At 42.2% G+C, this 27,690-nt stretch overlaps 1 protein-coding gene across 1 annotated transcript; it reads left to right on the forward strand.

Moving 5' to 3' along the window:
* LPL (lipoprotein lipase) lies at window positions 1–27,690 on the forward strand. Its single transcript, XM_004046725.5, has 10 exons — window positions 1–293; window positions 8,990–9,150; window positions 12,525–12,704; window positions 14,060–14,171; window positions 14,871–15,104; window positions 16,707–16,949; window positions 20,094–20,214; window positions 21,729–21,911; window positions 22,952–23,056; window positions 26,145–27,690. Coding segments are annotated over exons 1-10 (1,428 nt in total). The 5' UTR covers window positions 1–205; the 3' UTR covers window positions 26,146–27,690.

Below are 27,690 nucleotides of genomic sequence, written 5' to 3' on the forward strand. Positions count from 1 at the left end.
CTTGGCGTGAAAACAGTGTCAGACTCGATTCCCCCTCTTCCTCCTCCTCAAGGGAAAGCTGCCCACTTCTAGCTGCCCTGCCCTCCCCTTTAAAGGGCGACTTGCTCAGCGCCAAACCGCGGCTCCAGCCCTCTCCAGCCTCCGGCTCAGCCAGCTCATCAGTCCGTCCGCGCCTTGCAGCTCCTCCACAGGGACGCGCCCCGAGATGGAGAGCAAAGCCCTGCTCGTGCTGACTCTGGCCGTGTGGCTCCAGAGTCTGACCGCCTCCCGCGGAGGGGTGGCCGCCGCCGACCGTAAGTTTTGCGCGCAAACTCCCCTCCACCTGCAGACCCGGCGGGTGGCCACTGCCACCCGAACTGAGGATGAGAAGAAGGAGGTTGGAAGGGGCTGTGGATGCGCCCAGGGACTCTCCCAGCCTGGGCTCTAGCCCCGAAACGGTCCCCGGAGTGGGATCCAGGAGGGGCCGGGAGGGAATCTCCTCCCGATTGTGAAGCGGCGGCGCCCAGTTCCCGCTTTTTCTCTCTGCCGGGTTCCCGCGCTATCCCTTCCACTCTGGCTGGGACCGCGTTCCCCGGCGCGCAGGCTCCGCTGGGGAGGTTCCGGGGTGTGGGGGCCGGGACGGCGGAGGCGGGGAGTAAGGGCTCGGCTGGCGGTGACCTGCAGTCACCTCTCTGCCGGAGGGGCCCTGGAATGAAAGGCGCGCGGGCCAAGGTGACCTCGGCTTGGTTGGCGCTGCGGCTCAGCCCCCGCCCGGGGACTCGCGGGACGACTGTGGCCCCTTCTGGGGAAGCCGGGGCGCGGGGAGGCGTTCCGGGCATCTCAGCCGCACAGGGCACGCTCGCCCTCGGCGGGGCCCCTCGCTCCGCTGTGGGAGTGGCAGTGGGTGTCGGGGTGGAGAAAGGACGCGTGGCGCGGAGTCCTGGGGACGCGGCGTCCCACCCGCTCTGGGGCGCCCGGCACTCTCTCCAGCTTCCAGGCTCGCATGCCCCTCTTTTCTTAGTGCCCTGAGAACCCAGCGAGGGGCTGACCCTCCCGAAACCGTGGCGCAGCCACCAGCAATCTGTGGTCGCCGACTCGGGGGTTGCCAGGTCTGCATTTGGCCACCCTTCCTGTCCTGGGGGCTGAGGCCAGCTCCGGGCGCCCGGCCCCGCCGCGCGGCTGCGAGCACGTGGGGTTGCCAGGCGCCGCGTGGAGGCAGCGGGCTCAACCGTGGTCACCGCCGCCAGGGAACCACCCGCTCGCTGGGGTCCAGGCGTTCGGGGCCAAATGAGAATGTCTCAGACCTGTCCGCAATGGAGGCAGCCTGCTTAATTCGAACCTCGATTCAGTGAACATGCAATAGCAACATAGAGAGCAGCTGAAGCCATTCATAACACGGGACAACATTTCCTTTTTTCTTCCTTGCTGGAATTGCAATTAGGGCGGTGTCGCTTGGATGTGCTCTCAGGCGGCACGTCCCCAGCGGTTCAAGTTATAGTAGAGTCTGTCCATAGCTTTGATGGCCGCTAAACGTTTGTTTTATTTTGGCATTAATTTGTGAAACATTTTTGTTAGGTTAAAAAACAAAAAGTTGGCAGGGAGCAGTGGCTCACCCATGTAGTCCCAGCACTTTGGGAGGCCGAGGCCGGAAGACAGCTTGAGCCCAGAAGTTCGAAATCAGCCTGGGCAACATAGGGAGACACCGTCTGTATAAAAAAAATACAAAAATTAGCCGGGCATGGTGGCCTGTGCCTGTGGTCCCAGATAGTCAGCAGGCTGAGAGATCACTTGAGCCAGGCAGTTTCAGTAGACTGCAGTGAGCTGTGATTGCCCCACTGCACTTCATCCTGGGTGACAGTGAGACCCTGTCTCACAAAATAAAACAAAACAAAACAAACACTAAGTATAGATTCCATCAAAGCAAAATTGGATAAGAAAAAAAGTATCTTTTCTATTGGATCAGGTTGAAAACACTGGAGAGTCGATGAGAAAGTCTTCAACATCTTAGGTGGGGTGTTTCGTATGTTTCCCTTCGTACTGCTTAATGCTGACAAGAAGATGGTAGGAGCCAACTCCAAATTCTTATTTCAGAAAGCACACCATAGAATAACGTCATTTTCATTGCAAAACAAGCACCGAAATATGTCATCACATTGAAGTTTTTGCTAGGCTCCCTTACAGGTTCAAGATCCTAAATTCTTGGGAGTCAGTGTCACCTCTCTGGGTTTAGGTTCCTCAACTCTGCAATGAGTTTGGATGAGGCCAATGTTCTCTGAGCCTGGTGTAACTCTTGCCTCTTTAAGTGGACACTTATGTGATTAATTAGTTTAATTGAGTTGTAGCCAACACATGCTTTTCCTGGCTGTAAATATATTAAGGAAGGATTATTTCGAAGTAGACTGGAAACGACGCCCTCCCATCCCCTCCACTTTCACTCTACTCACCCAATATATCATGCCTCTCCCATCACAGCAACTTTCTCCCTCTTTCTCCTCCAGATGCATTCATCTAGGAAGGTAAGAATTTCAGGGAGAGAAAGATGTCACCGTGGTAGAAAGACAGGGATCACCTCCTCTGGGCTCTTGAGTTTACTTATTCATTCTGGATTCTTTCTAACAAGAATATGAGGACAAGAGGCACTGTCCTCAGGCACTTTGTCCTGGGAGCCACCACCATCTCTGCATGGCCCCAATTAGGAAATGTGAAGAGCTAGGAGAGGGAGAGTATGGTCAGTGCTTAGCAGCTGAAGTTCCACTTGCCTGGCCATCGTGAATTTCCAGGCTGTCTTCTGAGTTGAACATGATGGCAAAGGAGAGCAAAATTGCAGATGTCACTGAAGGAGAGCTGAGCGAGGGAGTGATTGATTAATAGCTGTATTGAAAGGTGGGAGTCAGGTACGGGGGAAGAGCTGCGATGGAAAATTTTCACTTTCTTTCAGCAGCTTATTTTTAACTCAGCTTTCTGTTCTTGCTTTATTATGGAGGAAAAATTGGGCCATACAGTTTACTGCCTTATGCCAGATTGATCAAGAAAATGCCTTGCAACTTACAATATTTTGCAGCTGGTTTCTTCCGTGACCACCACAAAGACTGCATTGACTTAAATATGAAGATGTTCCAGCCATCAAAATGATGGTTGGTGATGATTTTGGATCACAAAGTGTAAGGAAAGTATTCAAGACATGAGTATCATGATTTTTTAAGGTCTGGATGAAGAGACCATTTGGATTTACTCATAAGGTAAATTCCAACTTTTATGGCAATAAAAACAACAAAAACACTTATCAGTGTAAAGCTTTGGGATCATCTATCCATTAAATGAGTTTGTCACCACAGTGAACTAAATACCTTTTATCAACAGAGACTTTCTAACCTGGGAGTAAAATCCTTGTCACAGTGCTTTTGTCACATTCTGTCTTTGCAAAAGTTGAAGGCTCCAATAGTTTCTGAAGGACTAATAGGATAGGGTTCCAACTTACTCAGAGGCTAAGAGTTTGAAATTTACTCTGAACAATGTCTGTTCACTAGACTGCGTGACTGCACTTTGCTGTCTTGTGGCCATTTTAAGATTGTCTGTGTGCACTGACACCATTTGCGTACTCAACAATAGATATCTACTAGGAAGGAAGGAATGGATTATCTTAGGTGCTATATATATATATATGTAAGTTCGGCCGGAAGTGAGCCTATTAAACTTGTGCCAATTCATTCCTTTTGCTCTTCCCAGTCTGTGCTCTCAGAATGATCAAATGCTATCTAAGTAGTGTGGTGTTTTTGACTGTTTGAATGAATAAAAGAAAACGTCTCCCACCATTATTTGACAGTAGAATAGAACAAAGATGACCCAGTTGGCGTGGCCACACTTTGTCTAATCCAGCCACCTTGCTCGCAGCACTCAACCCACTTTGGTGTGTGCGCTCATCTGTATTTTTGTAAATGTTGAAGTCTCTTTCTATGCAGTCAGGTAGGGGTAATACCATTCTGGCTCGGATTAATTTGAGGGTAGTACAAAGTTTAGAGAAGCTTTTAAGTAGCATGAAAAGTCAGATGCTTTCGGAGGGATGATGGTGAATGTAGGTAAATGGATCTGCACTTAGAGATCCTCAACAGCCCTTCATTCAAGATACAGCTATCATGACATCAATAATGTACCTTTGAAAAAAAATTGGCTGCAGAATTAATTATGGTGAAAAACAGTATAGGAGTTAGCACTTACATTTTAACTAAAAAGAATAGCATCCCCATGTTTATTCAGCCCTCCCTCCAATAAAACAATTGTTGGCAAAGTAATCATGGACTTTCATTGTGTTAGTTTGAGACAACTGGATGTTTCCATTTGCCATCCTCAGCAACAAGAAGAAAGTAGTCTCAGATTAACCATGTAAATATTTTGTATTTCACTTAAAAAACTTGACTGAAATATGCCTATGTGATGACACTCAACCAAATTATTTCATTAACCAGTCCACAAGATCTCCTTAAATAATGACGGCTTATTCACACGTGATGGTCTAATTCAGTGGGGCAATTTTAACACACATCTCTGAACCTATTTTTTAACCCCTCTTTTCAGTAGTGTGGAAGGTTAGCCCTAATATTGGAGAAAATTCAGGGTAAAATTCAGGTGATTCATACAGGAGTTATTTTTATATTCCATTAATAAAACAATTTTTATAAAAATAAAAAGTAGGCTGGCACAGTGGCTCACGCCTGTAATCCCAGCATTTTGGGAGGCCGAGGCAGGTGGATCATGAGGTCAGGAGTTCAAGACCAGCGTGGCCAGGATGATGAAACCCCACCTCTACTAAAAATACAAAAATTAGCCAGGCGTGGTGGCAGGCGCCTGTAACCCTGGCTACTCGGGAGGCTGAGGCAGAGAATGGCTTGAACCCAGGAGGCATAGGTTGCAGTGAGTCAAGATCGTGCCACTGCACTCCAGCCTGGGTGACAGAGCAAGACTCCATTTCAAAAAATAATAATAAAATAAAATGAAATAAAGTAAAGCTGCATGTTAGAGTAGTCAAGAGCATTATTTATGTTAGAATATCTGAACACACCAATCAATTCAGTCTGATCATGATATTGATGTTTTTCTTCAACAAATCGACCACATCAGTAATTCAGTTTGTTCTTCGATATCCTACAGACACTGCCTGAGTCGATAACTATGACTATCAGTCTCAGAGAGCAAAAGAATTACTGAGGAAGCCCTGTAGGAGTGAGAGAAAAGGGGGGAGAGAGAGAGAAAGGGGTGGGGGGATAACAGGAGAACAGAAATTCCAAAGAGAATTGCATTCTCATTGAGTTCTTGTACCTCATGTCATTGCATAAATGTTCATCTTACTCATGTGATGACTTTGATCTGCCTTTAAAGCACCATCTGCTGCTTTCCTGGGATGCTCAACGCTTCCCTCTTTCTAGCAACAAGAATTACCACTCTTCCCCTCTATACATTTATCTTTCTCTACGTGCTTTAACTTCTCAGCCTAATTTCGTCTCTGTGAGTTATTATCTATGTTAGAATAAATTCTTTGTCTTTGTTTACACACTCAGATTTGTAATTATTTATTTAGGAATTTAGGAATAAAGATTCCATAGTCAGGAAAGGCATAATTTATAACTTGCGTGTTACCCAAAACTCTCCCCTAAGGGCTTAATATGGACATTTCTGATGAGGCCTGATGGGCAAGTGGTACGGCGATGCTAAGTTAAATTCAGAATGAAGGCCTGCCTTTCCTTCCCTCCTTCCTTCCCTCCTTCCTTCCTCTTCCCCTTCTGCTTCCTTCCTTCCTTCCTTCCTTCCTTCCTTCCTTCCTTCCTTCCTTCCCTCCATCCCTCCCTCCCTCCTGTACTCCTCTTCTTTCTCATTTCTAAGGTGGCCTTAATTTCTAAGGGACATGGCAAAAGACAGTGTAGTTGGATGAGTGCAGTCACTAATATTATTTCCATGTATGGAAAATAACTGTTTCCCTAGTAACAACTGCATCAAATCAGTTCACCTGCTGCCCAATAGCAATCACAGGATGCATTGGGACAAATAAATATACTGACTGCCCCACAGCCACATGGTCTAAGTCAGTTACTAGAGAGCTGACTGAAGTTTGGGAAGCACATTCATCTTTAGGACACTGAGACATCCTCAGGGGGTTGCAAACACAAGTAGTGTGAAAATTATCAGAACATCCAAGAAAAGGAAAGTTTGACTAAGTGCCAATAAGATTTATGATGTCATGTCTGACATAGAATTGAAACCATCACATAGCACATAGAGTGGTATATTTTCCTGTCAAATGAAAATCATTTTCTTTAAAAGTGAAATGAAAGTCTCTAAATACAAATTTACTAGAGGATGTGTAAATTTCCTACTTTTCATTACATACTCTGGACCCAACAGAAGGAAATTGGAGCTGTCAGTGAGCCATATATGCAATCTGGTACAGGATCTATGGATTGAATAGACTTTTTTTCATGGAACTACACAAAGCCAGTCTTAGTCATTTCAAAGAAAATTTGTGGTCATTTCAAAACCACCAGCAATTCCAGGGACACCAAGTTGCATAATTCTAGGGGAAAGTGGACTAAAAGTGAATGGCAGCCTCTGGAGTTACACTGAGCATTATTCTTAAAATGTCAATTTGGCAAATAGGTGGTAAGCGAGATCTGTCTGCCAGATTGTTCACATCATCTCTGCTTTAAAAAGATTGATAATAGAATATGTTAAAATAAGACTTGTGGAGAGGAGGTATGAGCTATTTAAGGCGGAAAGGTGTGGGAGAGGGTGAAATTAGTTTTAAATTTTCTAAAGCACTTTTTAACAGGAAAAGAAGTTCTTGGGCACTGAAGGCAGAATTAGATTAAAAGTATTCAATACTCTTCCATTATCAGAGAAATAGTAAAGCTACTAGAATGCTTTCTGGTTGGGAAGGAAGAAGGCGACCAACATCTTCAAATAAAGATGAGAAGTAGAGCATATTCTTGGTGGATGGATGGATTCACGTGCACTTTTACTATATGCAAATGAAAAGAGCTTTAAAGATCAATAGTTTAGCACAGACTCTTATTTGAATAAGTGATCTTGGAGTGTTTACCCATTGTAACAAAGCTCCTTTTCTCATAATTAGAATCATTAAGAAATTTCTCCTACATTTTAGATGACGGAGGTGTGTGTGCACATGTGTGTGTATGTGTGTGTGATCAACTCACTGCATATTTCTTAAACCACAATATTGTTTAAGGAATTTTAGAAAATAATTACTCAATAGGAAAATGTTGGCCAATCCTCAGATATTTAGATAAGGCTGATTCAAATGCCTATACTTTCACTGTTCTTACTATGACACTCTTATTTTTATTATTGGCCTGACTTCTGCAGTTATTTTGAAGTTACAGATTTTTAAATTTTGAGTTAAAAAAAAGAGCAAATTTAGATTAAGAAATGAGAAGTAGTCCTCGCAGCCTCATGAATCTCCTGAAATTTCGAATGGCAAAATCTAAAATCTACAAGTTATTACCTTCTTACAGTAAATAGGTGGGTTTTATGGGTTGTTTTTTTTTTTTAACTTCTTTACTTGAAAAGGAATTAAATGATTTCCCTTTAACATAACTTCCCTTTGATTGTGCTCTGCTTCATGAAGTCTGATTTTATTTGCAATATAATTTACTTCAACTATTCACTGTACCCCATGAAGATTCAGCAGCATTTATAACTATTGTCCATAGTTTCAAAAACTAGGTTGTCTTTCTCTTCTCACCAAGTTTGGGATTAACTATGAAGAACCAAAGTGAACTCTTTCAACAACAAGGTTTGCTGTGGTTTTCAAGTTTTGCCTTTGTGTGGAACATTGTAATGACATAGTGGGAAAAGAAATATTTGGGGAGAGAATTAACCATGGCTGATACATAGCACGGGTATTTCTGAACAACCTACTAAATTATTTCTTAGAACATTTTGAAGTATATCTTGCCATAGGAGTGGGAACAGTTTCATACAAAAGCCTCCTCATGCTTCCAACTTTTCTTTAAAAAATTTTTTTTAAATTATTTTATTAAAAATAGAGGCCCAGACCAATAGCTCACACTGGTAATCCCAGCACTTTAGGAGGCTGAGGCGGGCAAATCACTTGAGGCCAGGAGTTTGAGAACAGCCTGGCCAACATGGTGAAACCTCATCTCTACTAAAAATCCAAAAATTAACCAGGCCCGGTGGCTCATGCCTGTAATCCCAGCATTTTAAGAGGCTGAGGTGGGTGAATCACTTGAGCCCAGGAGATAGAGACCACCCTGGGCAACATGGCCAAACTTCATCTCTCCAAGAAATACAAATTAGCCTGGCATGGTGGCACACACCTGTGGTCCCAGCTACTCAGGAAGCTGAGGTGGGAGGATCACTTGAGTTCGAGGGTGCGGTGAACCAAGATCGCAACACTGCACTCCTTTGGCCTAGGACACAAAACAAGACCCTGTCTCAAAAAACAAAACAAAACAAAACAACCCCCCCCCCCACACACACACACAAATAGTGGAACTATAGCACACAAGAGCCATGCATGAGTCAGTGTTCTCCAGGAAAGCAAGCTTCGAAGTGGAACTGAGAGACCTGGTTCTGATCCTCACCCTCCCACTAATACCAGGGTAGCCTCGGCCAAGTCACTTAAATTCATGTCTTGAGAGAAGACAGAATTAACTAAGGAATCCCCAAATAGCAGTTCCCTTAGTTGAAATCACGAACATACACACACACACCCTGACTAAGGAGAGCTTCAAGAAAGGCTGGAAGACTTAGGAGAGGTCAATGGTGACAATCTTAATTCAGAGTTAAGGTTGTCTCTCTGTCAACTTTGCTCAACGTTGGAGCATCTGTTGTTCTCTTGCAATCCACATTCGTTTTCGAAAACACTTCAGAAACAAAAATAGCATCAGCGGTGGTTGCCTGAGAACCTAAAACATATCATTCCAATGAATAAAATCAAGCAACCCTCCAGTTAACCTCATATCCAATTTTTCCTTTCCAGAAAGAAGAGATTTTATCGACATCGAAAGTAAATTTGCCCTAAGGACCCCTGAAGACACAGCTGAGGACACTTGCCACCTCATTCCCGGAGTAGCAGAGTCTGTGGCTACCTGTCACTTCAATCACAGCAGCAAAACCTTCATGGTTATCCACGGCTGGACGGTAAGGGAGGCTCTTTGGGGAAGAGTGGATTGGGGTGGTGAGGTATCCTGATTGGCCTGCCCAATTGTTGGGGACCCAGTGATGGGTCCGCACCCCACATCTCACGTGGATCTCCTTACACTTGAATAAAGACAGTTCTGGCTCAGGTGGGATCTGAAGCCACAGGTTCATGAGAACTCCCCCGAGGCAGTGCCAGCCTTCATTTTAACACTATACCTGGTTGGTGCCCTTGAGCCAGAGCTTCCTGCAAGGTGGGTAAAGGATGCTCTGCCCAGCTACTGAGCAGAAGATAGGTGATTGCTGTGGGGAACCGGTGGAACCCTGGCATGATCCCGCATCACCCAGCACATTGCCAGGAGAACCTTTCTAAAGAAGACAGCATGGAAGAGTGAGGAGAAGGCTGGAGTGGAGTGAGGAAGTGTGGCATCCATGCTGGCTTTGCCATTCTCCAGCTCTGTGCTGTGGATCAAGTCACTCGTCATCTCTGGGCCTCCATTTACTGATCTGTAAAGCAGAGGTTGCACTAGATGTCCCTAAAAACACTCTACTTCCAAAATTTTCCAGTTGTAAACTTTAGGGAGCCTTTCTGGAAATTAAAAAAAAAAGGGCTGGGCAGGGAACTGACATGCTGACATGCCAGATGATTAGAAAAAGTGAAACTGTGATTAAATTTACTTTAAAAAAATATTGTTAAAAGTCCCCTCTCTAATATGTCACACAGTCACTTTAGATTATGTAGTTCTTGCTTAGTTTGTTTTAAAATGTTTCAATCCCAAGTGAGTAGACTGTGTAAATTATTTAAAAGGATTTGTGTAAAATGGATTGTTAAAGATATATTATCTATCCATTATGTCAGAGCTTGTGAATATTATAATACTAATTTCTAGTGAGAACAAGCTAAAAATAACATTCATCTAGTCCACATTTCTTTTCCTACATAATTTAAGTGGCTTTGTTATTGACTGAAGAGGACAATCGCTACAATTTTTATAGAGATGAGACTACTACTAACAGAATTCACACAGATGTTTAACAAAATATAGCCATTTACTATGTTAACATAGTAAATTCAATATTTTGTGATAAAATCTCAAATTCCTAAACATAAATCCTTTAATATTTTAATAGGTGTAAGTAGGAAAAAGGAATCTTTTTCTTTTTTGAGATGGAGGCTCACTCTATTGCCCAGGCTGGAGTGCAGTGGTGCGATCTCAGCTCACTGCAACCTCCGCCACCTGGGCATAAGAGATTCTCCTGCCTCAGCCTCCCGAGTAGCTGGGACTACAGGCGCCCACCACCACACCGGGCTAATTTTTCTATTTTCAGCACAGGCAGGGTTTCACCCTGTTGGCCAGGCTGGTCTCGAACTCCTGACCTCAAGTGATCCATCCACCTTGGCCTCCCAAAGTGTTGGGATGACAGGTGTAAGCCACTGCATCTGGCCCAGAAAAAGGAATCTTTAGAGGCCCTTTGGTTATATACAGAACTTGGCTTTTAAAATTTTTCAAAAAATCTGAGCTTAATAAACGCATTTATACAACAGAAATAAATTGAGTATCTCAGTCATCTCAATCTTATCCCTGAGAGAATTTTATACTTTGGGAAGTTGTGGGAGAAAAATGTTTCTTTTTCATACTAAGATGACATGACCAACCCAATATCAACAGACGGTGCCACTTCCTATCATTGGTCCTACTGCCTCACTAAGCCCACCTGTATCTTTCACATCATGTGTCCTGACATTTTGAGTGCCTGAGCACAGAGACTGCTGTCTGGCTGTGGGACTGAGTTGGGTCTGTGCAAGAACTAAGCCAGCCACACTGATCTTGATTATCTCAGTGAACTCACTGGCAGGGTCAGGTGGCCCACCTGGTACAGGCAGCAGGGAGGGCTTCAGTTCAGCTGCGTGTCTGAAAACCAAAGATTTAAAACATAGTAATTATTGAACCTCAGAAGAAAAACTCAGATTGAAAGAACTTAGAATAAGACCCTTTTTGAGTTGAGAAAGGTGAGTACTTAGATTTTTCACTCGCTTTGTTTGGGATTACTTACATCAGTATTTTATGTTGATCAGAAAGAAAGGATTCAATTAGCTATTGTGCAGTTAATAAAAGTGTCAGCCACTGCAGGAGTAAGTTGGATGTCCAGCCCTTTTAGATTGCTTAACTTAGAAACACTGGGCTGGGAGCGGCGGCTCATGCCTGTGATCCCAGCATTCTGGGAGGCCAAGGCAGGCAGATCACTGGAGGTCAGGAGTTTGAGACCAACCTGGCCAACATGGGGAAACCCGATCTCTACTAAAAAAAATACAAAAAAATTAGCCAGGTGTGGTGGTATGTGCTTGTAGTCCCAGCTACTCAGGAGGCTGAGGCAGGAGAATCGCTCGAACCAAGGAGGTGGAGGTTGCACTGAGCTGAGATCATGCCACTGCACTCCAGCCTGGGCGAGACAGTAAGACTCTGCCAAAAGAAAGGAAAGAAAGGAATGAATGAAAGGAAGGAAGGGAAGGAGGAAGGGAAGGAGGGAGGGAGGGAGGAAGGAAGGGAGGAAGAAAGGAAGGAAGAACAAAGAAAAGAGAAACACTGGTAGTACAGAAAAACTTCTAATAGAGGCCTAGAGTGAACCCGATTTTCTTGCCTTATCTGAAATAAGCTGCCTGGGGACTCACAGGCACAGACGAAGGGAAGTGAGGAGGCTCTCCAGCTGTGTCATGAGACACCCAAAGGAATGCTTAGCATGTAGCATGCATGTGATACATCCCAGCATGTTGCTTAGACACAGCTATCTTGGAGCTTTGCCACTTGCTTGGATGTCACTGGCTTTAAGTACAGGGTTCCCATTGTGAAGTAGGGGATCCTGGCTGAAACAGGGAGACATTAACATTACATTCTGAAGGAATGACATCAACCTCTCCTGATCTTGAAAGCCAACTACAAAGGGTGCCCAACACCCCAACCTTGAAGGGAGGTGAAGGTGAGTGGGACTGGACCAATTCAACAGGGTTCTGCTCCTAGCCAGGTGCTCCTGCTAGTTTCCTCAAAGACCCACTTTGCATTCAGACCAATCTTTCCTTTTAATAGTATAAATGATCAAAATTTTATTGAATGTCTAAAATATACTTTTTAAATGGGAAGCATGGTGAACCCCAGTCTGCTGTTCCTCAACTCAACTCAATGCCTTCCTGGCTTACTTAGATCTGCCTTGGAAGGGACAGACCTGTCTCTGAACACTGTTCTGTTATTTGATTTTTCTATCTGTGCCAATGGGCTTCCAATCAAGTTTGTTTTTTCCATTTCATGCAGGTGTATTGGGCTGATGTATGTATGAAAAGCAGTAGGTGGGTATTTTAAGAAAGCTTGTGTCATCATCTTCAGGTAACAGGAATGTATGAGAGTTGGGTGCCAAAACTTGTGGCCGCCCTGTACAAGAGAGAACCAGACTCCAACGTCATTGTGGTGGACTGGCTGTCACGGGCTCAGCAGCATTACCCAGTGGCCGCGGGCTACACCAAACTGGTGGGACAGGATGTGGCCCGGTTTATCAACTGGATGGAGGTAAGACTGGGAGAAGGAGACTTATGTGTCCAAAACAGTGTTTTTGACTGGAGCCAGAAAAACGGCTGTTCTTTCTTCCTTTTCTCTTAGATTTAAATATTTTCTGGGGGCACTCAAATCTTCAGAATCAGCGTGGATATTATTTTATATCCAAAAGCAACATTTTGATAAGAATAGACTATAAGGCCAATAAATAGTCCTGCCCTGCTCTATCGTTTGATATTTTCACAGTGAATAGATCTGCTGAGAGCAATAACTAAGTGGGCCCAACAGAAAAAAGCTTGTGATTTTCGGACAGAGGAAAGATGGCATGTTCAGCCAGATCCTTCCCTACCAGTTGGCTGGCCTGTGGACATCTTATCCTCACCTTGACATACCAATCTCTTTCATGAAAATATTAATAGTACTTATTCTTTAGTGTGAAATAGGATGAATGTTTTTGTTGAGCATCGGGAGAGTGATGGAATTGAGCTAGGAAGATGTTGGAAGGGAAGGTGCATAGGATAGAAGGGAACTGAGCTCTGGAGTTCTGACTTAGCTGCAAGAGACCCACTTTTTCACACGATCCCCTGAGAAATACCTCTGAAAAGTATCTTGGGGTTGGAAAGAAGCTGATACTCTGACCAAGGCAAATTATTTTAACCAGGTAATTGGAAGTAAAAAATAAGCTGTATTTATTAGACTGATCATAAAAGACAAAAGTTCTTTTCTTGTCTTTTTTGCTGACTGGGCAAATGAATATGGGCAAACGAACATGGGCAAATGGGATCACCTCCCTGGGGCTCAGGTTTCTCACCTGTTAAATGAGGGGCTGGACCATGTACCTCTGGTCCCTTCCACTGAATGTTTCCTGAGTCTGTCATTGCTTGGCTAACCTTCAATGATAAAGTGATACAGATATTTAGAGTAAGGAATAATGGGAAAATACATACCCATATACTATACATTCAAACATACACACATATATGTATATGCATATGTATATGTGTATATGTTTGTACATATAGTATATGGTTATATATGCAAATACATATACATATACAAACATATGCATATATTATATACATAAATAATACTATTTCAGATGCATGGAAAAACTTTGTAATTTAAATCTGTTATTAAAGAAAGAGAAAATCAATTCTGGATTTGTTTACAGAAAAGTGAAACAAAAGAAAAAGACAATTTTAACACTAGAGAATATTTTCTCTCTCTACCTGTAACACAAAATTAAAATAAGTAGAATTAGTTTTCAGTATTTCCTATATTTGGAAAACAATATTTATATTCATTTTGTTTCTTTTAGTTTTATTTTTGGCAGAACTGTAAGAACCTTCATTTTCTTTTCTCTTCCAAAGGAGGAGTTTAACTACCCTCTGGACAATGTCCATCTCTTGGGATACAGCCTTGGAGCCCATGCTGCTGGCATTGCAGGAAGTCTGACCAATAAGAAAGTCAACAGAATTACTGGTAAGAAAGCAATTTCATTGGTCTTATCATAAGAGGTGAAAAGACTGTCATTCTGAGAGAGAATCAGAACAAATTTTGTTAAATACCCACATGTGTGTGGTGTTCTTCCCGGAGACATGCCCAGCACTTGATTATCTCATTGTAGGGCTCTTTATTAGGGATAAGAAAAAACACAGATGCTCTCACTGGCTTACTATCCACTGGCAACAGCACAGAAATAAAGCAGAATTACACACAATGCCTGCAGATTTCTCTGGGAAGCCTGTTTCCTCCCACTCTCAGCTCTGTGTTTTAGTAGTGTAATGCACATCAGTACTAGGAGAAAAGAAGAAGGACCAATTCCAGAGGCCACTTGGAAAGAAGACCGTCATCTAGGCAAAGGTGTGGCATACACACAGAGAGAAAGAACCCACTGCTGTTTATACATCTTCTCGACATATTCAGAAATAATCTACAAAAGGAAATCCAGCCATCCTGAGTGGAAATTGCTGCATAAGGCTAGTTTAAGAGACTCAAATTCATTTTAGAAGGAGCCAAGCCTCCTTTTATGTCTCTCTAAGTAAAGATCCCGTGACTGTAGAATAGGAGCTAATAAGAATCTAAATAGCTGCCAGTGCATTCAAATGATGAGCAGTGACATGCGAATGCCATACGAATGGAAATTTACAAATCTGTGTTCCTGCTTTTTTCCCTTTTAAGGCCTCGATCCAGCTGGACCTAACTTTGAGTATGCAGAAGCCCCAAGTCGCCTTTCTCCTGATGATGCAGATTTTGTAGACGTCTTACACACATTCACGAGAGGGTCCCCTGGTCGAAGCATTGGAATCCAGAAACCAGTTGGGCATGTTGACATTTACCCGAATGGAGGTACTTTTCAGCCAGGATGTAACATTGGAGAAGCTATCCGCGTGATTGCAGAGAGAGGACTTGGAGGTAAATATTATTTAGAAGCGAATTAAATGTGACTCTTATCCTTAACCCTTATTGACCCAATGTCCGACTCAGTAGCTTCAAAGTATGTAGTTTTCATATACACATTTGGCCAAATTATGTTTCTGAAGAATTCTGCAATGTTCAGCATGACCACCTTAGAGCCAGGCAGACAGCCATTTTATCTTTTATTTACCATACTGTAGGCTACACTGAGCAGTGCACTTACAGTAGCAAGAGAAAAAGGTGGGATTTTAGACAGGAAGACTCCACTGACCTCAATAATGGCATCACGAAATGCTATCTGGCCACATGTTGTCATACCTTGAATGTAGCTGCAAAGCCAATGGAAAGATTTTAGATGTTACTGGAACAGAAGATGTTAATTAGTATAAGTCTTCCAAAATGTTCAGAACATAATGTTAGCTTAATGTTTTACTTTAATAATGTTAGCTTGTGTTAAATTTATGATTTTTGTTTGTTTTTTGAGATACAGTCTTATTCTATTGCCCAAGCTGGGGTGCAGTGACACAATCACAGTTCAGTGTGACCTTGAACTTCTAGGCTCAAGCGATCCTCCTGCCATAGCCTCCCAAGTGTCTGGAACTACAGGCACACACCCCCATAACTGGCTAATGTTTTTGTTTTTTGTAAAAACAGGGGACTTGCAATGTTGCCCAGGCTGGTCTCAAACTCCTGGCCTCAAGTGATCCTCCTGCCTCAGCCTCCCAAAGTTCTGGGATTACAGCTATGAGCCACCACGCCCAGTTTATGATTTATTTTTAAGACCCCCTTGCATACTTTATAGACATTGGGACCTACCTAGGATATTCTCGTTATTTTTGTGCACGTTATAGAACTTAGAGCATATTGTTACTATTTTCGATTGTCCTAAAAACTTACAAGGAATTCATTCTTATGGCATTGCTGATTATTTCTATGTTCATTTGCTATAAAAGAGTGTTAGTAGGGGCAGAACCCTCAATTGTACATAATATCAATGATAAAATACAATTCATTTAACAATTACCCTCTTAAGATGTGGTTTCTAGAAATACAAATTGTCCTTAACTTACAGTTTTCCAACTTTACAATTGGGCTGTAACACCATTGTAAGTTGAGAAGCACGTGATGGTTTGACTTAAAACTTTTTGACATTATGATGGGTTTTGGGGGTATTAAGTGCATTTCGACTTACAGTATTTTTGACTTATGAAGAATTTCTTGTAAGGCAAGGGGCAGGTATATGTTTCTAGAAGCACCTAGAAGTGTTAGACACTTTCAATGTAAGAGAAGGATGAGATAAACAAGGAAATCAACCTCCACCTTGGAGGCTTATTACAGCTTCATAAACATACTCATAAATATAAGAAGCACAAGTCAAAAATTCCCTGTGAACTTGCAACTTTCACTCTCTTGAAGGTGGGTGGGCCGCTACCACCAAGAATATCTCCTGAAATAGGGCCTACAATCATAAATGCACAGGACTATATCCTTGGGTGATTTTATTCTAATACCACATCTCACCTATTTTAGACACGCCAAATGAAACACTCTTTGTGAATTTCTGCCGAGATACAATCTTGGTGTCTCTTTTTTACCCAGACGTGGACCAGCTAGTGAAGTGCTCCCACGAGCGCTCCATTCATCTCTTCATTGACTCTCTGTTGAATGAAGAAAATCCAAGTAAGGCCTACAGGTGCAGTTCCAAGGAAGCCTTTGAGAAAGGGCTCTGCTTGAGTTGTAGAAAGAACCGCTGCAACAATCTGGGCTATGAGATCAATAAAGTCAGAGCCAAAAGAAGCAGCAAAATGTACCTGAAGACTCGTTCTCAGATGCCCTACAAAGGTAGGCTGGAGACTGTTGTAAATAAGGAAACCAAGGAGTCCTATTTCATCATGCTCACTGCATCACATGTACTGATTCTGTCCATTGGAACAGAGATGATGACTGATATTACTAAACCCTGAGCCCTGGTGTTTCTGTTGATAGGGGGTTGCGTTGATCCACTTGTCTGAGGCTCCTAATTCCCATTGTCAGCAAGGTCCCAGTGCTCAGCGTGGGATTTGCAGCCTTGCTCGCTGCCCTCCCCTGTAAATGTGGCCATTAGCATGGGCTAGGCTATCAGCACAGAGCTCAGAGCTCATTTGGAACCACCCACCTAGGGTCAACAAACTATAACCCTTGTGCCAAATCCAGCCTACTTCCTGCTTTTGTAAATAGTTTTTTTAAAACTTTTAAGTTCAGGGGTACGTATGTAGGTTTGCTAAAAAGGTAAACTTGTGACATGGGAGTTTGTTGTCCAGAATATTCCATCACCCAGGTATTAAGCTTAGTACCCATTAGTTATTTTTCCTGAAGCTCTCCCTCCTCCCACCCTCTGGGAGGCCCCAGTGTCTGTTGTTCCCCTCTATGTGCTCATGCAAAGTTTTATTAGGACACAGCCACACACATTCGTTACCATATTGTCAAAGGCTGGTTTCATGCCACCATAACAGAGTTGATAGCCCACAGAGCCTAAAATATTTACTCCCTGGCCCTTTACAGAAAGTTCACAACTTACATAAAGGCAAGGACCATCTGTCTTATTTATTTATTTATTTAATTTGAGATGAAGTCTAGCTTTCTCCTAGGCTGGAGGAGAGGGGCATGATCTTGGCTCACCACAACCTCTGCCTCCCGGGTTCAAATGATTCCCCTGCCTCAGCCTCCAGAGTAGCTGGGATTACAGGCATGCACCATCATGCCCAGCTAATTTTTGTATTTTTAGTAGAGAGGGGGTTTCACCGTGTTGACCAGGCTGGTCTTGAACTGCTGACCTCAGGTGATCTGTGCTCCTTGGCCTCATCTGTCTTTTTAAATGCAACTATTCCTGGAAGGCAAGAATATCTCACACCTTCTAAGATATTGCCATTTTGCCAGGAGTTTGTTTCACACTTGAATTTCAAGCTTGGCCTCTTGTTTAGAGCCGGACCTAAAGGAATGGTCGGAAAATGAGAGAGGAGGTCTTCGGATAAATCCGGTGAGAGGGACCAACTTCAGGAAGGGTGGCTTTTGTGGAATCCAGATGGCAACCTGAGGGAAGGGATGATATTAAAGAACAGTGGCCCCAGGTAAAACATATGGCACCCATGTGTAAGGTGATTCTTAGAATCTGTAGAGGTGTCTTTCGTGGTATAGAGGTTGGGGCACCTGTGCTTCAAGGAAACCTTAACTCTTCAAAATCAGGCAATGTGTATGAGGTAAAGAGAGGACCGTGGGACCATAATCTTGAAGACACAGACAGGCTTCACTCATCCCTGCCTCCTGCACCAGTGGGTTCAAAGCTCTGTCAGTGTCCCCTGGGGGCACCTCACCACTCCCAGCTTCTTCAGCTCTGGCGTGTCCTGCTGCCTGCAAGGGTTTTGCTTAATTCTCAATTCAATGTCTGTTCATCTTTTAGTAGCTGTGGGGTTTTGTTGTTGTTCTTCTGTTTTTGCTTAGTATCTGACTACTTTTTAATTATAAAAAGAGATGTATCTAAACAAAATAGAGATTGTTATCAGAAGTTCACAACATTTATTAAAAATTTTTTCACCTGGACAAGAGTCTAAAGCAGCATAAAAATATGGTCTGCTATATTCTAAACTATCAGTTTTAAGAGATCTGTGTCTCAGCTTAAGAGAAAATACATTTAATAGACAGTAACACAAATAAGAAAAAAATCTGACCAAGGATAGTGGGATATAGAAGAAAAAACATTCCAAGAATTATTTTATTTATTTATTTATTTTTGACGCACAGTCTCGCTCTGTTACCCAGGCTGGAGTGCAGCGGCGCAATCTTAGCTCACTGCAACCTCTGCCTTCCGGTTCAAGCGATTCTCCTGCCTCAGCCTCCCGAGTAACTGGGATTACAGGCACCCACCACCACGCCTGACTAATTTTTGTATTTTTCTTAGTAGAAACAGGGTTTCACCATGTTGGCCAAGCTAGTCTCGAACTCCTGACCTCAGGTGATTCACCCACCAAGGCCTCCCAAAGTGCTGGGATTACAGGCATGAGCCACCATGCCTGGCCTCCAAGAACTCTTTTTTCCCCCATCATCATGGTTGTATTTTAGTCCTGCTGCCTTTCCTTTTAACCTCTCCCCAGGCCTATTTGCTCAGGGTTTTTGGTAGAGACCAGAGGAGGGGCAGGGAGGAGATATAGAAGTTCAACTACCTGCTTCCAGAGGCAGTCCCTAGTATAGAATACTTTAGGGGCTGGCTTTACAAGGCAGTCCTTGTGGCCTCACTGATGGCTCAATGAAATAAGTTCTTTTAAAAAAAATTGATTTATTTCCATAGGTTATTGGGGAACAAGTGGTGTTTGGTTACATGAGTAAGTTCCTTAGTAGTGATTTGTGAGATTTTGGCGTGCCCATTACGGAATGGAAAAATCAATGAAATAAGTTCTATGATGCACCTACTAGACACCTACTCTGCGCTAGATGGTGGGGGAATTAAGAGCGTGGGCATGATCCTGTGACCGGAAGCCCGCTTACAGTCAGGGTGGAGGACAGACCTACTCATGAAACAAACACAGTGACATATAGTGACACAGAAGCAAATGCCGAATATGCTTGCTCCAGATGTTAAGGGACAAGATGGCCAAGGATGGCGGAGTTCATGGAGAAAGCCTCATGAGTGTTTTGGCCTTCTGATTTGATCTCCCTAGCACCCCTCAAAGATGGCTACTTCGTAATGCTGCTTGGCAATTCAGACACATTTGGGTTTTTCCTATGCATATAACCACACTTTTCTGAAAGGGAGTAGAATTCAAGGTCTGCATTTTCTAGGTATGAACACTGTGCACGATGAAGTCTTTCCAAGCCACACCAGTGGTTCCATGTGTGTGCACTTCCGGTTTGAGTGCTAGTGAGATACTTCTGTGGTTCTGAATTGCCTGACTGTTTGGGGTTGTGATATTTTCATAAAGATTGATCAGCATGTTCCAATTTCCTCCCCAACAGTCTTCCATTACCAAGTAAAGATTCATTTTTCTGGGACTGAGAGTGAAACCCATACCAACCAGGCCTTTGAGATTTCTCTGTATGGCACCGTGGCCGAGAGTGAGAACATCCCATTCACTCTGTGAGTAGCACAGGGGGGCGGTCATCATGGCACCGGTCCCTCCCCTGCCATAACCCTTGGTCTGAGCAGCAGAAGCAGAGAGCAATGCCTAGAAAACAAGTCTTTAGTTAAAAAAATCAGAATTTCAAAATTGAGGTCTTTCCTCTATTTGATATTGAGAAAAAAATGCTTCAAATTGGCCATTTTATTTTCACTTACTAGTTATATTTTTTTATTTATCATCTTATATCTGTTTATTTCTTTTATAAAGCTGCTGTTAAACAATACAATTAAACTGTCTCAAAAGGTTTGACATTAAAGAAAATGAGCAATGGTGACAGGAAACCACTCTATAGATGTACATATAATATGTACAGAAAATATAAGTAGTAAGAAGTCCATGACAAAGTGTTAGCCCTTTTTTTTTTTTTTTTTTTTGAGATGGAGTCTCTCTCTATTGCCCAGGCTGGAGTGCAGTGATGTGATCTCAGCTCACTGCAACCTCTATCTCCCGAGTTCAAGCAATTCTTCTGTCTCAGCCTCCCGAGTAGCTGGGGCTGCAGGTGCCCACCACCATGCCCAGCTAATTTTTGTATTTTTAGTAGAGACAGGGTCTCACCATGTTGGCCAAGCTGGTCTTGAATTCCTGATCTCAGATGATCAACCCGCCTCAGCCTCCCAACGTGCTGGGATTCCAGGTGTGAGCCACCATGCCCAGCCTACCCTTTACTACTAATCAAAGAAATATAAAAGTAAGGCAACTTGATACTTTTACAATTACTAGATGAACAAATCTTTAAAAATAGCCAGTGCAGACAAGGTGGTGAAGCAGAACATGCGAACCTACCATGCATCATTCACGGCTAGAACCCTCCAGGTGCGGAAGGTAGTATTTTAATAACTTTCCATAGCTACAAAATATTATTACATAGAAGGGAGTGATTTTTTTCTAATATTTATCCTAAAGAAATAGTCAACAAACATTTTTTAAAACATCAATTACAGTCGTACCTATACTAGCATAAATTAGAAACCCAGTATCCAACATTGAGGCAGTGGTTAAATGAATCGTGGTTTATCAAGTCATTAAAATCAATCTAGCCTTTAAAAACTATAATTCTAGGAAACCCAGGAAAACATGGTAAAAAATGGAATATAAAATCTAAAGAGAATAAAGAATAGAGAATCGTATGTGTGCTATGATTGTAGCTAAATAATGTTCAAGTATCAACACAAATTGAAAAGGAATACATGAAAATGAAAATTATATTTCTGAATGATTGACTTCAGGATTTTCTTTTAGAATTGTATTAAATAGTTCATGTCATTAGGATAAATGCTGGAATGTGGATATAATTTAAAATATACTAAATGCCATCGACCTTCATTTTGAGTACTTTGCTGGGCATTTTTGTGCATTTTAAAAATATCCCCTAAATAATAAAGCTATTTATATTTGGAGAGGAGAAAAAAAAGTGGGGGGCAGGGAGAGCTGATCTCTATAACTAACCAAATTTATTGCTTTTTTTGTTTAGGCCTGAAGTTTCCACAAATAAGACATACTCCTTCCTAATTTACACAGAGGTAGATATTGGAGAACTACTCATGTTGAAGCTCAAATGGAAGAGTGATTCATACTTTAGCTGGTCAGACTGGTGGAGCAGTCCCGGCTTCGCCATTCAGAAGATCAGAGTAAAAGCAGGAGAGACTCAGAAAAAGTAATTAAATGTATTTTTCTTCCTTCACTTTAGACCCCCACCTGATGTCAGGACCTAGGGGCTGTATTTCAGGGGCCTTCGCAATTCAGGGAGAGCTTTAGGAAACCTTGTATTTATTACTGTATGATGTAGATTTTCTTTAGGAGTCTTCTTTTATTTTCTTATTTTTTTGGGGGAGGGGGGAAGTGACAGTATTTTTGTATTTCTTGTAAGGAAAACATAAGCCCTGAATCGCTCACAGTTATTCAGTGAGAGCTGGGATTAGAAGTCAGGAATCTCAGCTTCTCATTTGGCACTGTTTCTTGTAAGCACAAAATAGTTAGGGAACAAACCTCCGAGACGTTACCTGGATAATCAAAGATTCAAACCAACCTCTTCAAGAAGGGTGAGATTCCAAGATAATCTCAACCTGTCTCCGCAGCCCCACCCATGTGTACCCATAAAATGAATTACACAGAGATCGCTATAGGATTTAAAGCTTTTATACTAAATGTGCTGGGATTTTGCAAACTATAGTGTGCTGTTATTGTTAATTTAAAAAAACTCTAAGTTAGGATTGACAAATTATTTCTCTTTAGTCATTTGCTTGTATCACCAAAAAAGCAAGCAAACAAACAAACAAACATACAAACAAAAAAAGAAAAAGATCTTGGGGATGGAAATGTTATAAAGAATCTTTTTTACACTAGCAAGGTCTAGCTGAAGGCAGATGCCCTAATTCCTTAATGCAGATGCTAAGAGATGGCAGAGTTGATCTTTTATCATCTCTTGGTGAAAGCCCAGTAATATAAGACTGCTCTAGGCTGTCTGCATGCCTGTCTATCTAAATTAACTAGCTTGTTTGCTGAACACCGGGTTAGGCTCTCAAATTACCCTCTGATTCTGATGTGGCCTGAGTGTGACAGTTAATTATTGGGAATATCAAAACAATTACCCAGCATGATCATGTAGTATTTAAACAGTCCTGACAGAACGGTACCTTTGTGAACAGTGCTTTTGATTGTTCTACATGGCATATTCACATCCATTTTCTTCCACAGGGTGATCTTCTGTTCTAGGGAGAAAGTGTCTCATTTGCAGAAAGGAAAGGCACCTGCGGTATTTGTGAAATGCCATGACAAGTCTCTGAATAAGAAGTCAGGCTGGTGAGCATTCTGGGCCAAAGCTGTCTGGGCATCCTGAGCTTGCACCCTAAGGGAGGCAGCTTCATGCATTCCTCTTCACCCCATCACCAGCAGCTTGCCCTGACTCATGTGATCAAAGCATTCAATCAGTCTTTCTTAGTCCTTCTGCATATGTATCAAATGGGTCTGTTGCTTTATGCAATACTTCCTCTTTTTTTCTTTCTCCTGTTGTTTCTCCCAGCCCGGACCTTCAACCCAGGCACACATTTTAGGTTTTATTTTACTCCTTGAACTACCCCTGAATCTTCACTTCTCCTTTTTTCTCTACTGCGTCTCTGCTGACTTTGCAGATGCCATCTGCAGAGCATGTAACACAAGTTTAGTAGTTGCCATTCTGGCTGTGGGTGCAGCTCTTCCCAGGATGTATTCAGGGAAGTAAAAAGGTCTCACTGCATCACCTGCAGCCACATAGTTCTTGATTCTCCAAGTGCCAGCATACTCCGGGACACACAGCCAACAGGGCTGCCCCAAGCACCCATCTCAAAACCCTCAAAGCTGCCAAGCAAACAGAATGAGAGTTATAGGAAACTGTTCTCTCTTCTATCTCCAAACAACTCTGTGCCTCTTTCCTACCTGACCTTTAGGGCTAATCCATGTGGCAGCTGTTAGCTGCATCTTTCCAGAGTGTCAGTACTAAGAGGACACTAAGCATGTGACCTTCACCACTCCTGTTCTGAATTCCAGGAATATGCCCTTTTCAACCCTCCACACATCCCCTGCCAGAGAGCAAGTGCTAATGGGTTACAGGAACAAAGGGGAGAAATATTAGATCATGTCATACAAGCCAGTGACACAAGAAATGAAGGGAAAAGCTGGACACAGTGTCATCTGGAAACAGGAAAAGCAATTGCTTTTGGTTTGTTCTTTTTCTAGTTTGCATTTGGGACAAAAGTATAGAATAAGAATTGCCCTCATGCCTGCAATCCCAGCACTTTGGGAGGCTGAGGCAGGTGGATCACCTGAGGTCAGGAGTTTGAGACCAGCCTGGCCAACGTGGCGAAACCACCTCTCTACTAAAAATATAAAAATTAGCTGGGTGTGGCAGCACATGCCTGTAATCCCAGCTACTCGGCAGGCTGAGGCGGGAGAATTGCTTGAACCGGGGAGGCAGAGGTTGCAGTGAGATGAGATCGCACCAGTGTATTCCAGCCTGGGCAACAGAGCAAGACTCCATCTCAAAAAAAAAAAAAATGCCTATTAGGAAAAGTATATTAAAGACCCTATGTGTAACATCTTTAATATTTTTAAATTCTACTTTATAATAGATTTTATACATGTTTACTATAAATAGATTAGGAAAAATGAGCAAAAATAAAATAAAATCACTGTGACCATATCACTCAGAGACAACCCCAATTAACATTTTTATTTATATTCTTTCGGACTTTATATATACATAATATTTATATGTTTTTCGTCCTTTACAAAAATAGAATTATGGTGTATATACTCTGAATGACTAGATGAGAACATCTGGATCAAAAGCATTAATGTAAGAGCATTCAGGATAAACTCAAAATGGAGAATAGTTAGTGGTATTGAGCCAAGCAAAATAACACAATTCTTATCTAACTGGAGACTTTTCTTCTAAGAGGTTATTACGTTGTTTTTCCTCATCACAAATCTGAGGCAATATCATACTTTCTTCAGTTCTTAGAAAGAGACTTTTAGATGAAGTTTTTTTTGTTTGTTTTGTTTTTTTTTTTCTTGAGATGGAGTTTCGCTCTTGCTGCCCAGGCTGGAGTGTAGTGGCTCGATCTCAGCTCACTGCAACCTCCACCTCCTGGGTTCAAGCAATTCTCCTGCCTCAGCCTCCCAAGTAGCTGTGATTACAGGTGTCCGCCACCACACCTGGCTAATTTTGTATTTTTAGTAGAGAAAGGGTTTCACCATGTTGGTCAGGCTGGTCTTGAACTCCTAACCTCAGGTTATCCACCTGCCTTGGCCTCCCAAAGTGCTGGGATTATAGGTGTGAGTCACCACACCCAGCCCTAGATGAAGTTTTATACATGCATTTGTATTACACATAAATAGCATGCATATTCTCCCAGAGCATCTACAACTTTAAATCTACATGTGAATGTGAAAATAAAACCTCATTAAATTAGTAAATAACTCTGGCTGCTTGTAAAGCACGTCCAGTCATATTATTTATATGTTACAAGACTTTATCTGAGAAAGCCTAATGAAGCATTCCTTGTCTGATTATAGGATTACTGACAGAACAGTTATTTAGACAGAGAATGTTCAGATGCATTTTATTTTTATTTTTTACTTTTATTTATTTTTGAGACAGTCTCGTTCTGTTGCCCAGGCTAGAATGTGGTGGCGTGATCTCGGTTCAATGCAACTCTGCCTCCCGGGTTCAAGTGATTCTTGTGCCTCAGCCTGCCGAGTAGCTGGGATCATAGGTGCCCGTTACCATGCCCAGCTAATTTTTCTGTTTTTAGTAGATATGGAGTTTCACCATATTGGCCAGGCTGGTCATTGAACTCCTAACCTCAGGTGATGTGCCTGTCTCAGCCTCCCAATGTGCTGGGATTACAGGCATGAGCCACAGCACCCAGCCAGATGCATTTTTAAAAATGTACCTGAACTTTATCTAGGAGGCAATTATAAATTAGACTAATAATCTTCTACAGTTTCTTTCTTCTGTGATTAAAATCAATCAAATCAAAGATTCTCTTTCTCACACCTTCTGCTAACTCCTCAGAAACCTCATATCACAAGAAATGAAATGGAAAAGGCCTTTCGTTTGATACATTTTAGAATAAGAAATCCTCTAAATTTAGAAGTCATTTGGCCCAGTCCTCCAAAAATGATGCACCTTATTGGGACGGGGCTAAATAGTTGCTCCAGTGTCTTCCATTCCTACGAACCTGCCATTCTCTGATCCATTATACACATCTCCCCTGGGTTTATTCTCACAACCTTTGTTCTGAAATTCCATTTGAAGGCTTTTTCCATCCTAAAACCAGTGGGGGATGGGCGGGGATTGTAAAACACTCAGAAGATAATAAATTGCCCTTTTTCCTGTGCTTTTTCTCAGAAACTGGGCAGATCTACAGAACAAAGAACGGCATGTGAATTCTGTGAAGAATGAAGTGAAGGAAGTAACTTTTACAAAACATACCCAGTGTTTGGGGTGTTTCAAAAGTGGATTTTCCTGAGTATTAATCCCAGCCCTACCCTTGTTAGTTATTTTAGGAGACAGTCTCAAGCACTAAAAAGTGGCTAATTCAATTTGTGGGGTATAGTGGCCAAATAGCACATCCTCCAACGTTAAAAGACAGTGGATCATGAAAAGTGCTGTTTTGTCCTTTGAGAAAGAAATAATTGTTTGGGCGCAGAGTAAAATGAGGCTCCTTCATGTGGCGTATTAGGCCATAGCCTATAATTGGTTAGAACCTCCTATTTTAATTGGAATTCTGGATCTTTCGGACTTAGGCCTTCTCAAAGTTTACTCTAAGTCTCCAAGAATACAGAAAATGCTTTTCCGCGGCATGAATCAGACTCATCTACACAGCAGTATGCATGATGTTTTAGAATGATTCCCTCTTGCTATTGGAATGTGGTCCAGAAGTCAACCAGGAACATGTAACTTGGAGAGGGACGAAGAAAGGGTCTGATAAACACAGAGGTTTTAAACAGTCCCTACCATTGGCCTGCATCATGACAAAGTTACAAATTCAAGGAGATATAAAATCTAGATCAATTAATTCTTAATAGGCTTTATCGTTTATTGCTTAATCCCTCTCTCCCCCTTCTTTTTTGTCTCAAGATTATATTATAATAATGTTCTCTGGGTAGGTGTTGAAAATGAGCCTGTAATCCTCAGCTGACACATAATTTGAATGGTGCAGAAAAAAAAAAGATACCGTAATTTTATTATTAGATTCTCCAAATGATTTTCATCAATTTAAAATCATTCAATATCTGACAGTTACTCTTCAGTTTTAGGCTTACCTCGGTCATGCTTCAGTTGTACTTCCAGTGCGTCTCTTTTGTTCCTGGCTTTGACATGAAAAGATAGGTTTGATTTCAAATTTTGCATTGTGTGAGCTTATACAGATTTTAGACAAGGACCGTTTTTACTAAGTAAAAGGGTGGAGAAGTTCCTGGGGTGGATTCCTAAGCAGTGCTTGTAAACCATCGCGTGCAATGAGCCACATGGAGTACCATGAGGGTTGCTATTTGTTGTTTTTAACAACTAATCAAGAGTGAGTGAACAATTATTTATAAACTAGATCTCCTATTTTTCAGAATGCTCTTCTACGTATAAATATGAAATGATAAAGATGTCAAATATCTCAGAGGCTATAGCTGGGAACCCGACTGTGAAAGTATGTGATATCTGAACACATACTAGAAAGCTCTGCAGTGTGTTGTCCTTCAGCATAATTCGGAAGGGAAAACAGTCGATCAAGGGATGTATTGGAACATGTCGGAGTAGAAATTGTTCCTGATGTGCCAGAACTTTGACCCTTTCTCTGAGAGAGATGATCGTGCCTATAAATAGTAGGACCAATGTTGTGATTAACATCATCAGGCTTGGAATGAATTCTCTCTAAAAATAAAATGATGTATGATTTGTT

This window comes from Gorilla gorilla, chromosome 7 (genome assembly GCF_029281585.2).
Source record: "Gorilla gorilla gorilla isolate KB3781 chromosome 7, NHGRI_mGorGor1-v2.1_pri, whole genome shotgun sequence".
Lineage (NCBI taxonomy): Eukaryota > Metazoa > Chordata > Mammalia > Primates > Hominidae > Gorilla > Gorilla gorilla.